Source organism: Rhinopithecus roxellana, chromosome 12 (genome assembly GCF_007565055.1).
Source record: "Rhinopithecus roxellana isolate Shanxi Qingling chromosome 12, ASM756505v1, whole genome shotgun sequence".
In the NCBI taxonomy this organism is placed as follows: Eukaryota; Metazoa; Chordata; class Mammalia; order Primates; family Cercopithecidae; genus Rhinopithecus; species Rhinopithecus roxellana.
Genome location: NC_044560.1, coordinates 59,647,690 through 59,660,459, shown reverse-complemented (window position 1 = coordinate 59,660,459; position 12,770 = coordinate 59,647,690). Strand labels below are relative to the sequence as shown.

The window sequence follows — 12,770 nt, the reverse complement described above, 5'->3', positions numbered from 1 at the left end:
TGAAATCGAACTAGGTAAAGAAAATTTCTTTGTATACTTGGAGTTTTCCTGTAAGTTTCAGATTGCTTCAGAGTTAAAAAAAATTCAAAACTGCATAAAGCCCTTGGAAACGATTTCAGCTGTCTGCCTGTGACAATGCTCAGAAACCTGAGAAGCTACTGCTACTATCAGGACCCAAGCGAATTACTCAAGATGATGCCCAGAAGACACAGGATGCTGCTGTTAAAGATGTTAGCTACGTACAATACTAAGTGAGATTGGATTCTTTGGAAGATGCTTAGAAGTGGTGGCAAAACCCTACTTATGCTATCTGTGGATGCCTCAAGACTACCCAAAGCTGCCACCAGAGGGGGAAATCGTTTTTCTTTCTTATACCTTTCATATATTTCATATATCATGGTTATATATAGTCTGGCATACTACTGGCAATGGATCCTGTAAAATGTAGGCTTGTCTTCACAGAAAGGAGTATATGAATAAATGAAAATGATGTTCATTAACAGATAATACAGCACAGCCTACCCCTTTGTCAACCCAGCACCCATATGCACTTACACAACCAAACAACAGTGGCAACAATATCATGCTTCTGCCTGACGTAATACAACTAGGCTCCTGCACCAGTATGTGTTTCCTTTGCCCTTTCCCCATATTTGGGAGACCCAAAGTCCCATCAGTCACTATACCTATTTCTAAATGATGTTCATAAATCTTTTAGTTCAGACAGTATAGTCACGCTTTTCCCTGTTACACTCTGTGATCTAAAGAATGAACTATAATGTTAACCACCAACATACCTTATAATAGTAGTCAAATGAAAGGAAAAAAATAAATTGGTAGTTATTTCAACATCTGGTAAATATTTATAAATATGTACATGGAGCAAGGAAGAAATATGTATCTATAGCTGATCACTACTCTTTCCTTATTTCCTCTGTTCTCAGCCAATACCTTGGCTGGTTGTAAATGTGTTTACCTCATAAAATAACCCAAGACCTTCATTTCTGAAGGGTTTGAACCCTTAGTAGTCTTGTCTGTATTAGATTTCTCTGAATATGGAAATACTAAATGGTGCCTATAGTGGGTTGAATGGTGGTTCCCAAAAAGATATTTCCATACTCTAATCTCTGTAAATTAACCTTATTGGTGAATGTGACCTTACTTGAAAAAGGGGTATTTGCATATGTAAGGATTTTTGAGATGAGATCATCCTCAGTTGTCTGAATGGGCCCTAAATCCAGTAAGTGACCTTTCACAGAGATACACAGCAGAGAGATACACAGAGAAGAGGTGAAAATCATGAAGATGGAGGCAGACGTTGGAATGATACAGCTGCAAAGTAGAAGCTTTAGAAGCATGATAGGCAAGGAATGGAATCTTCCCCTAGAGCCTCTACAGGGAGAATGGTTCTGCTGACACTGGGATTTTGGATTTCTGGTCTCCAAAACAGAGAGAATGAATACCTTTTCATTTTCCAAATTTGTGGCACTCTGTTACAGCATTCCTCTGAAACTAATACAGTGGGTATAATCTGGTTTCCCAACATAATCCTCTTTGTTCCTATTGTGTAGTAATGTAGTGTTCATTTTATTTACCTTTTATAACTGGGATCAGTCATTGCAGCCAGTACTGTAACCTCCTCTTTTCTTGCTGATTCAGTGACATGAGAAACTCAAAATGGCCAGAGGGCTGTCTCAACTTTCAGTCCAGTCAAATTGTTGTTGTGTTCCCTCGGGATACAAATCTTCCACATTTAGTAGAGGCCGAAGTTGTGAGTATGGGAAGCAAAACTTTTGTGAATATGTCAGTAGGTAGTAGTAGATGAGCTCTCTTATTTCCTTTACCTGATTCCTAGGTTTATGTATTCTGGTTATGGGAAAAACCACCATATATTGGTTTCTAATTTGGAGCATATACGTCATCGTGTAAGATAATACCAAACTCACAAAGTGTTGCCACCCACACAAAAAAACTAAGTCCAGTAGGCCAACATCTTTTGCAAATGATAGCACATGGTAACATCAGTGAATTTTATGAAAGTAAGCCTATTTCTTCATTTCTTTTGTGTAAAATGAATTCCAAGGTCAGAGCCAGTGTAGGATATTATGGTTATGAATGAGTCATTCACTAAGTCCAAGAATAGTGGTACTTGGTAAAACACTGAGTTAGGAATGTAGACCTAAATCCAGTGTAAGTTATAGGTGTTTAAAAATCATGCGTCATCAAAGGACTCTTATCCAGACTATATAAAGAACATACAACTCAATAAGTAAACAAATATTCCAATTGGAAAATAGGCAAAAGATTTGAATAGAAATTACCCTTAAGAAGATAGCGCTGATAAGCACATTAAAAGTACACAGTCTCAGTCATTAGGGAATTCCTATGAATATCAGTGATGAGGATACAAAATGCTGTGTGCCAAATGATAAACAGTTTGGTAATTTCTTGTAGGTTCAACTCCTAGTACATGACCCAACAATCCCACTCTTAGGTATTCATTCCAGAGAAATGGAAATTTATATTAACATAAAACATGTAAACAAATGTTTATGGCAGTATTGTTCATAATTGCCCAAAACTAGAAACAATTGAAATGTCTGTCATCCGACAAATGGATAAGCAAAATGTGTTATAGTTGTATAATAAAATGCTACTCAGCAGTAAAAAGGTCATGGCATACTGATCCATGCAGCAACATGGACAAATATTAGAAACATTATGCCAAGTGTAAGACAGACTTACAAAAGACTATATAATGTCTAATTCATTTATATGAAATTTCTAAAAAGGGAAAAAGTGTGGAGACAAATGATTAGCGATTTCAAGGACCAAGAGAAGGGGAACTGATTGCAAACTGGTGCAGGACAGCTTTTGTGGCTGTTGGAGGGCTCTGAGCTGGATTGTGGTGACAGTTGCACAACTATAAATTTACAGAAAACCATTGAAGTCCACACGAAGAGTGGGAGGATTACACCTTAATAAAATTGTTGTTGTTGTTGTTGTTGTTGTTTTGTTGTTAAAGCAAATCTGGGACTGGGCAAGGTGACTTACGCCTTTCTTGCACTTTAGGAGGCTAAGGAGGGAAGATTGCTTGAGCCTAGGAGTTGGAGATTACAGGGAGCTCTGACCGTGACCCTGTACTCCAGCCTGGGCAACAGAGCAAGACCCTGTCTTTAAAAATAAATAAAATTGACCGGGCTCAGTGGCTCACGCCTGTAATCCCAGCACCTTGGGAGGCTGAGGCAGGTGGATGACTTGAGGTCAGGAGTTCAAGACCAGCCTGGCCAACATGGTGAAACCCCATCTTTACTAAAAATACAAAAATTAGCCAGGTGTGGTGGCGGGCGCCTATAATCCCACCTACTTGGGAGGCTGAGGCAGGAGATTTGCTTGAACCGGGAAGGTGGAGATTGCAGTGAGTTGAGATCACACCATTGTATTCCAGCCTGGATGACAGAGTGAGATTACGTCACCAAAAAAAAAAAAAAAAAAAAAAAGTGCAAACCTCTTATTATTATTCTGTAAATATTAGGGTTTTTTTTGTTTGTTTTATTCAGCCCCCCCCCCCTTTTTTTTTAAACAAAGCACATGTGTTAACAAAAATAACACTGGAATATAAAAATAGGTGCCCTTGGTGGATTGGAAGCTAGGTGAAGTTTCTGAAAAACTGAAAAAGCAGATAGGATCAGATCAAAGAAGCAAGCAAGTGCCACAGGAAATGACTATGTGGGCTTTAATCTTGGAAGTGGCAGATACCGTGATGACCCTAGCATTCTACCTGTTGCACTGTACCAGGCAGCAAGCATAAAGGTATCTGCCTAGGTAGAGCAGTGAATGTAGACATGTGAAGTATGATTGATATTCAGGGAGATACATCAGGAAATTGCATCCTAAATAACAAAACAAAACCTCAATACATGGGTTGATTGAATGGCAAAATAAATACTATTGGAGAGCAAATTAGTATGCTGAAAGATGTAGCGGAAAGATTTCTCCCAAGGTAAAGCACAAAAAGATAAGCAGACAGAAGGAAGAAAAGTTTTGACATGTTGAATAGCTATAGGATCCAATATTTTTCTATTATGTATTTTTTAAAAGAGAACAGGGTGAGAACTACGTTTAGAGTAACCATTTAGATAAATTTCCCAGAACTAGAGAGAAACACATCCTTAAATTAATGAGGTAACTATGCTTAACTAAATTTTAAAAAGCTTCTACCTAAACACATAGGAAGTAACTTCTTAATACCAAAGATAAAGTAAGTCCTGAAAGTGTTTAAACATGGTAGTGGTATGAATTTAATGGTTGTTATAATTATGAATTTAATGGTTGTTATAATCCAGCATCTGGCAGATTCGGTCTGACATTACATTTTAGAAATCTCAGTTCTCTAGGGATAAGTTTCTCATTACAGAAAGCCCCAATTTTAATTCCATGCCTTGAGACAAATATGCCTTGATTTCTTTGTTAACCATCAGAGACTGCCACAGCATTTTACATTTTATTGTTCCACCGAAGCAGCTAGCTACCTTGTGTCCCAGAAAGATCTTTGCCCTCAGAGAGCTTATGTATACATACATACACACACGTACATATATATACACACACACATACTTTTTTTTTTTTTTTTTTTTGAGACAAGATGTTGCTCTTTTGCCCGGGCTGGAGTGTGGTGGCATGGTCACAGCTTTCTGCAGCCTTGATCTCCCACGCTCAAGAGATCCTCCACATCAGCCTCCTGATGAATAGCTGGGACTATAGGCATGTGCCACCACCCCCAGCTAATTTTTTTTTGTATTTTTAGTAGAGGTGGGGTTTACCATGTTGCCCAGGCTGGTCTTGAATTTTCTGGTCTCAGGTGAGCCACTGTGCCATGCCAGAGCTTATATTTGATAAATATGTTATATATTATATTAAAAGGTGATGGGTACAATGGAAAAGGTAAATAATGAATAGAATCAGAGGCACCAAGATTATAGTGGTGAGGGGGAGGAGTCAGGTTGGAGTTTTATATTTTATTTTGATTTTATTTTATTTTTGAGATGGAGTATTGCTTTTTTGTCCAGGCTGGAGTACAGTGGCGTGATCTCGGCCCACTGCACCCTCCTCCTCTTGGGTTCAAGTGATTCTCCTGCCTCAGCCTCCCGAGTAGCTGGGATTACAGGCACCCACCACCACGCCTGGCTAATTTTTGTATTAGTAGAGATGAGGTTTCACCATGTTGGCCAGACTGGTCTCGAACTCCCCACCTCAAGTGATCCGTAAGTGATCTGTGATGCTGGGATTACAGGCGTGAGCTACCGCGCCCAGCCCAGGTTGGAGTTTTAAACAGGATGGTCAAAATAGGCTTCATTGAGAAGATGACATTTAAGCAAAGACTTAAAGGAGGTAAGGGAGATAGTCATTCAGATACCTGCAAAAAGAAGGGTTAGTGCAAAAGCCTTGTGAGGCAGGGGTGTATTTGTTTGATTCTGGAAATAACAAAGTGGCCAGTATGACCACCAGTGAAAAATGAGGAAGAAAGAAGATGAGGTCAGATTATGGGGGGAGATCATGGAGGTGTGTCTGGGCTATTTTTATAAGGAAATCTGTGGACAACCACAGGGGGTTGATTAATTTGATTAGAGGAATTATATAATCTGAACTTGGTTGTCTTTGTCCACAGGTAGTGTGTTCCATGGATTTAATTGCCCATCATGAGATATTTTTAGGAGTCTTATACACTGCTACAATTAGATTAATTCCAAATACCCTTAATTTTCCCGAGCCTCTTTTGCTTGTGCTTCTCTTTCTGTATCAGTTTTTCTGTCGCTTGGGTTTTTTTTAACTGGCTAACCTGGCAAAAAAGAAATTTACTAAGAATAAAAATTGAAAACCCATACCTCCAAAAGTTTGAGAACTAAGGTAGCCCTGAGTATCTACCTGAGTTGACATTGGAGTGATTCCATTCTAACCATTAGGTCACTTCTCTGAAGATTTTTATTTCTGGTAGAGTTGTGTATAGTTTGAGTCACATACCCATTCCTTAGGCCTAAGAGCTGGAAGAGGGAATTGGTTTTCAGGGACTGTCCCACCGCTTTTTAGAATTTACCTATACATTTATGTATATTGCTTGTGAAATGACATGTAGAAAATCATTCATTGCAGCATGGCAGGTAACAGCAAGTTGTCTACCAGTATCTTAAGTAAACAAAGTATAGACTATGGATATAATATGTGTACATAAATAAAGTTTATGCATTAGATTTTTAATAAATATGTGCAGTATTTATTGTTTTGAAGACTTTGTCTTGACCATCTTCATTTACCCAATCTTTATGCCCCTTTTATGTTTACTTGTTAAATTTTGAGACAGAACCTAGAATTGTTTATTCATATTGCTACCACATATCCTAGTACTAAGTTAGGGTACATCTTACTGTACCACTTTTTTTTTTTTTTGAGACAGGGTCTTATTCTGTCACCCAGGCTGGAGTATAGTGGCACAATCATGGCTCACTGTAGTCTCAACCTTCTTAGCTCAAGCTATCCTCCTACCTCAGCTTCTCGAATAGCTGGGACTGGAGGCACGAATTACCTCACACAGCTAATTTTTTTTGTATAGGCTGAGTTCGGTGGCTCACGTCTATAGTCCCAGCACTTTGGGAGCCCGAGGCAGGTGGATCACTTGAGGTCAGGAGTTCAAGACCAGCCTGGCTAACATGGTGAAAACCTCATCTCTACTAAAAATACAAAAATTAGCCAGGTGTGGTGGCAGGCACCTGTAATCCCAGCTACCCAGGAGGCTGAGGCTGGAGAATTGCTTGAATTTGGGAGGCAGAGGTTGCAGTGAACCCAGATCGTGCCATTGCACTCCAGCCTGGGCAACAACAGCAAAACTCTATCTCAAAAATAAATAAATAAAAATAAAAAATAATTTTTTTTTTTTTTTTTTTTTTTTGTAGGGATGTTCTCACGATGTTGCCCAGGCTGGTTTTGAACTCCTGGGTTCAAAGACTCCTCCTGCCTCAGCCTCCGAAAGTGCTGAGTTATCAAACACTGAAGTGGAGTGATTGTATTTTTTGCCATAAAGCAAGTTTTAGATACTAGGTGATTGTTTTTTTTTTCCCCTTCTAGCTTAATAGAGCGTTCCAAGAAGAGGACTCTCCAGCTACTTTTTATTGCATCAGTATGCAGTGGTTTAGAGAATGGGAAAGTTTTGTGAAGGGTAAAGATGGAGGTAAGTGGTTGACTGAAAAAGTTTTTTTTGGTATATTACTTGTTTTTTTGTTTGACAAATATTTCTTGAATATCTATGTGTACTTGGGATTACACTATTGAACAGAAGAGAAAAAAATCCTGTCCTCAGGGATCTTCACGTTCTAGTTTATATTCTGTTGGTTTTAAATTTTGTTAAACTTATTTTATGAATTATAGCAGGAATAAGAGAACTGAACAAAGTAAATCTGTGATCTTAATATTGAAAAAATTTTGGAAATCTTTATAAGGAGTAAGAGGTTGCTTAAGTTATGGTTTATTCAATACAGTGGACTTTTAAAGTAAAATTGTATAACAATATTTAATAATTTGAAAATAAGATACTCTGATATGTGCCGGGTGCGGTGGCTTACGCCTGTAATCCCAGCACTTTGGGAGGCCGAGGCGGGTGGATCACCTCAGGTCAGGAGTTCAAGACCAGCCTGACCAACATAGTGAAACCCTGTCTCTACTAAAAATACAAAAATTAGCCAGATGTGGTGGCAGGTACCTGTAATCCCAGCTACTCAGGAGGCTGAGGCAGGAGAATTGCTTGAATTCGCGAGGCGGAGGCTGCAGTGAACTGAGATCATGGCCACTGTATTCCAGTGTGGCCAACAGAGCAAGACTTTGTCTTTAAACAAACAAACAAACAAAAAGATATTCTGATATGTGAAAAAGGCTGCAACAATATGCCCGGTTAAAGCTTTTTTGTATTTATGTATTTACTTTTTAAAATTTTTAATTAATAGAGACAAGGTCTTACCTCTGTTGCCCAGGTTGAAGTACAGCAGTGTGATCATGGCTCACTGCAGCCCTGACCTCTCAGCCCATGCGATCCTCCTACCTCCATCTCCTGAGTAGTTGGGACCACAGGCATGTACTACCACACTTGGCTAATTTAAAAATTATTTTTAAAAATTAATTGTAGAGATATGGTCTCACAGTGTTGTCCAGGAACTCCTGTGCTCGAGGAATGCACCCACCTTGGCCTCCCAAAGTGCTGAATTACTGAGTGTTCTCTATATTGCCCAGGCTGGCCTCAAACTCCTGGGCTCCAGTGATCCCCTTGCCTCAGCCTCCTGAGTAGCTGGGACTGTAGGTGCTCACCACCTTATCTGACTTTTCTACACCTTTAAAAAAATTGTATTTTTATTTTGTAAGTTCCAGCATACATGTGCAGGATGTGCAGGTTTGTTACATAGGTAAACGTGTGCCATGGCGGTTTGCTGCACCTATCAACCCATTACCTAGGTATCAAGCCCAGCATGCATTAGCTGTTTTTCCTGTTGCTCTCCCGCCCCTCATACCCCAGCCACCCTGCAACAGGCCCCAGTGTGTGTTCTCCTCCCTGTGTCCTTGTGTTCTCATTGTTCGGCTCCCACTTACTAGTGAGAACATGCAGTGTTTGGTTTTTTGTTTCTGCATTAGTTTGCTGAGGATAAGGGCTTCCAGTTCCATCCATGTACCTGCATAGGACATAATTTCTTTCCTTTTTATGGCTGCATGGTATTCCATGGTGTATATTTACCACATTTTCTTTATCCAGTCTATCATAGATGATCATTTAGGTTGATTCCCTGTCTTTGCTGTTGTGAATAGTGCTGCCATGAACATATGTGTGCATGTATCTTTATAACAGAATGATATATATCCAGTAATGGGATTGCTGGGTCAAATGGTATTTCTGGTTCTAGGTCTTTGAGGAATCGCCACACTGTCTTCCACAATGGTTGAACTAATTTACATTCCCACCAACAGTGTAAAAGTGTTCCTATTTCTTCACAGCCTTGCCAGCATCTCTTGTTTCTTGACTCTTCTTTTTTTTTGAGGTAGAGGCTCACTTTGTCGCTCAGGCTGTAGTGGAGTGGTGAGATCTCAGCTCACTGCAACCTCCTCCTGGGTTCAGGCGAGTGTCCTGCCTTAGCGTCTTCTTTTGAGAAGTGTTCATGGTCTTTGCCCACTTTTTAATGGTTTTTTTTTATTTTATTGTAAATTTAAGTTTCTTTTACAGCTTTTGATGATGACCATGTGGTTCACTTTTGCCTTAAATTTTAAAAAGAATATATTTAAACACTTTCCTTTATAATGCTTTTATTGTTTTTAATGTTACTTTGATAATCTGAAGCACATTAATTGTATAATTTCTTTAAAGTTACAAAGGAATTGCTATTTTTTAGCATTAGTGGTACATTTTGACTTGTAATCCCCAAACAGAGAGTTAAACAATAATTTCTGTTAGACTGTGATAGTTGTGAACAAGCCTCTCTTATCTTCTTTCCTGGTTCTGTTTTGGGGGAACTAAGAACTAAAAACGAAGAAGCTCAGGAGAAGACATTAAGAATTAACCTAGGCCAGGCGCGGTAGCTCATGCCTGTAATCCCAGCACTTTGTGAGGCTGAGGTGGGCGGATCATGAGGTCAGGAGTTCAAGACCAGCCTGACCAACATGGTGAACGCCATTTCTACTAAAAAAAAGCAAAAATTAGCTGGGCATGATGGCGTGTGCCTGTAATCCCAGCTACTCAGGAGGCTGAGGCAGGAGAATCACTTGAACCCGAGGTGGAGCTTGCAGTGAGCTGAGGTCGTGCCACTGTACTCCAGCCTGGGCGACAGGGCGAGACTCCATCTCAAAAATAATAATAATAATAATAATAATTTGGCTAAGAAATAACCAATCTGATAATATAGTTACAGGTCACAATTTTGTCAAGCACAAAATTACACAATTTTTGTTACATTTCTTTGAAAAATACATTTTGATATATTTTCCTTTAGATCCTCCAGGTCCTATTGACAATACTAAGATTGCAGTCACTAAATGTGGTAATGTGATACTTAGGCAAGGTAAGTTTGACTCGTATTTAAGCTTTTACTTGTGAGTGATTTGTCACTGTTAGAAATATGTTATCATTAGTCATCTATAGTACTTTTTTACCCAGCTGAAGAATGTAATCCATACATTAACTAGGGCAAATAATGGAAAGCAGCCACTATTTTTTTATCTGAGGAAAGGTCTTAAGGCTGTTGGTAAGAGCTAAGAAAAAGCATCTCTGACATTTTGAGACAAACCGTATGTTGCAGCTTATAACAATATGGGCTGGTAGTCTGCGGATTCATGTTCCAAAAGTTCTCAGTTATCCCTAGAAGATTCATGCTGGGGGGTACATTATGAAAGCTTTTGCAGTATGAATGTAGGTTTGTAAACATTATTTCTTCTACATAATTTTAAGGAGCAGATTCTGGCCAGATTTCTGAAGAAACATGGAATTTTCTGCAGTCTATTTATGGTGGAGGGCCTGAAGTAATCCTACGACCTCCGGTTGTTCATGTTGATCCAGATATACTTCAAGCAGAAGAAAAAATTGAAGTAGAAACTCGGTCTTTGTAATTTTTAGGATGTAGAGAGTTCTAATGAGGAATCATTTTCATGTCCCCTGACATGTACACATGCGAAAACATTCCTAAAAGCGTGTTTATTTTCTTTGTTTTTTTTTCATCATTTATCCCATTTATTTCTTCTTAGTGGGCATTATGGAAGAATATATTAAAATGTGTAATATACCACGGGTTGGTATATTTAATTTTAAATACTTACCATAAAGTCTTTCAGTGTAATTTTTCTTTGAGACAGAGTCTTCCTCTGTCACCCAGGCTGGAGTGCGGTGGTGCGACCTCTGCTCACTGCAACCTCCGCCTCTTGGGTTCAAGCGATTCTCCTGCCTCAGCCTCTTGAGTAGCTGGGATTATAGGCACCTGCCACCACGCCCAGCTAATTTTTGTATTTCAGTAGAGATGCGGTTGCACCATGTTGGCCAGGCTGGTCTCAAACTCCTGACCTCAGGTGATCCATCCACCTTGGCCACCCAAAGTGCTGGGATTACAGGTGTAAGCTACAGCGCCTGGCCCAGTGTAATATTTTTGAAAGAGGAGGGACAATTGTGAAATCAGTAGGTTATCTTTAATCTTTGTACTACATGCAGATCCATAGTATCCTTTGTAGTGTTGTAAATACTTTTACTTTGAAAACTTTTTCATTACCCTAAATCACTGTAACTCTGACCAGTCTTTCAGTTCTCCAAAAGCCTAATTTAATTGTGTAGTTTTATCATGGCTTCATATAATAGAGAGCCTATTTTAAGTTGAAAGTAGTAGTCAGAAAATTGTTAATTTCCTAAAGCTCAGGAAACTAGGGTGTCACTTTTTTTGCACTGCAGCATATACACTAGCTTATTAAAATTTACAAAATGTCTTTTTGAATGTATCAAGGATGTATTTAGTTTGAGTGGAATTTGTCAGCAAATATCAGTAACTTATTGCCGCTTATATTGTACAATGTTAAACTTCAATTCCTGTAACTCTGGTTAGTATTAATGTCAGTAACTAAAAAACTTAGAGTTAGTTTTAGGGCACTTTTTATTTTGAGAGCATGAAGTGTGGAATGTGTCACTGCGATTGGTGATAAAACCAAGGCCACTTGTAGCTTGATTTTTTAAATGAAATAGATAAAGTCTTTTTGAATAATATAGTATGCACTGCTGTTTGCTTGATTATGTAATGTCAAAAGTTTAACTATATTCCAAGTACGAAAACATACTGGATTACATTGAGGATGCTGAATAGCATTCATGATGGCTTTGTTTTGCTTTGGGGCAGCTGTCACCAGCTAAAGCAATGTTGTTAAAATTAGCTCAATAAAAATGATTTTAAAATGTAAAACTTGAATGTTGAATTTATTTGATAGACGTTAAAGGTAAAAGGTATAAAGTTTGTTAATATTAATACCTTCTTGCTGTTTCTATTTTATTTGATTTATGTATTCTTTTGAGACAGAGTCTCACCCTTGCCTAGGCTGGAATGCAGTGGCACAGTCTTGGCTCACTGCAACCTCCACCTCTCGGGTTCAAGTGATTCTCCTGCCTCAGCCTCCCAAGTAGCTGGGGTTACAGGCATGAACCACCACGCCCAGCTAATTTTTGTATTTTTAGTAGAGATAGGGTTTCGCCATGTTGGCCTGACTAGTTTCGAACTCCTGACCTCAGGTGATCCACCTGCCTTGGTTTCCCAAAGTGTTGGGATTACAGATGTGAACCACTGTGCCCAGCCAGTTTATTTTAAAATATTTATTTATTTTGAGACCAGGTTATGAGACTGGCTAATTTTTATCTATTTTTTGGTAGAGATGAGGTTTCACCATTTTGCCCAGGCTGGTTTCAAACTCCTGGGCTCATGTGATCCAGCCACCTCGGCCTCCCAAAGAACTGGGGTTATAGGTGTGAATCACTGCACTCGGCCTCTTATTTCTTAATCAGAAGTATGCAAACAAGTCATTCAGTGTAGTAAAGTCAGTTTTTATTTATTATTTTAGTTCTTTTAGACAGGGTTTCTCGAGCTCTGTCACCCAGGCTGGAGTGCCCAGCATTGAATACAGCTCGCTGCAGTCTCCATCTCTTGGGATCAAGCGATCCTGCCATCTCAGCCTCCTGAGTACCTGAGACCACAGGTGTGCACCACCACACCTGGATAATTTGT

At 39.1% G+C, this 12,770-nt stretch overlaps 1 protein-coding gene across 2 annotated transcripts in view; it reads left to right on the top strand.

Moving 5' to 3' along the window:
- USP33 (ubiquitin specific peptidase 33) overlaps positions 1-11,957 on the top strand; it is a 68,488-nt gene extending 56,531 nt beyond the window's left edge. For both annotated transcript variants that reach the window (XM_010380667.2, XM_010380666.2), the window contains exons 22-24: positions 7,120-7,222; positions 10,017-10,085; positions 10,472-11,957. In XM_010380667.2, coding sequence (XP_010378969.1) covers positions 7,120-7,222; positions 10,017-10,085; positions 10,472-10,629 — 330 coding nt within the window. In that variant the 3' untranslated portion in view covers positions 10,630-11,957. The remainder of the gene's footprint in view (positions 1-7,119; positions 7,223-10,016; positions 10,086-10,471) is intronic.
- Positions 11,958-12,770: the final 813 nt, after the last annotated feature.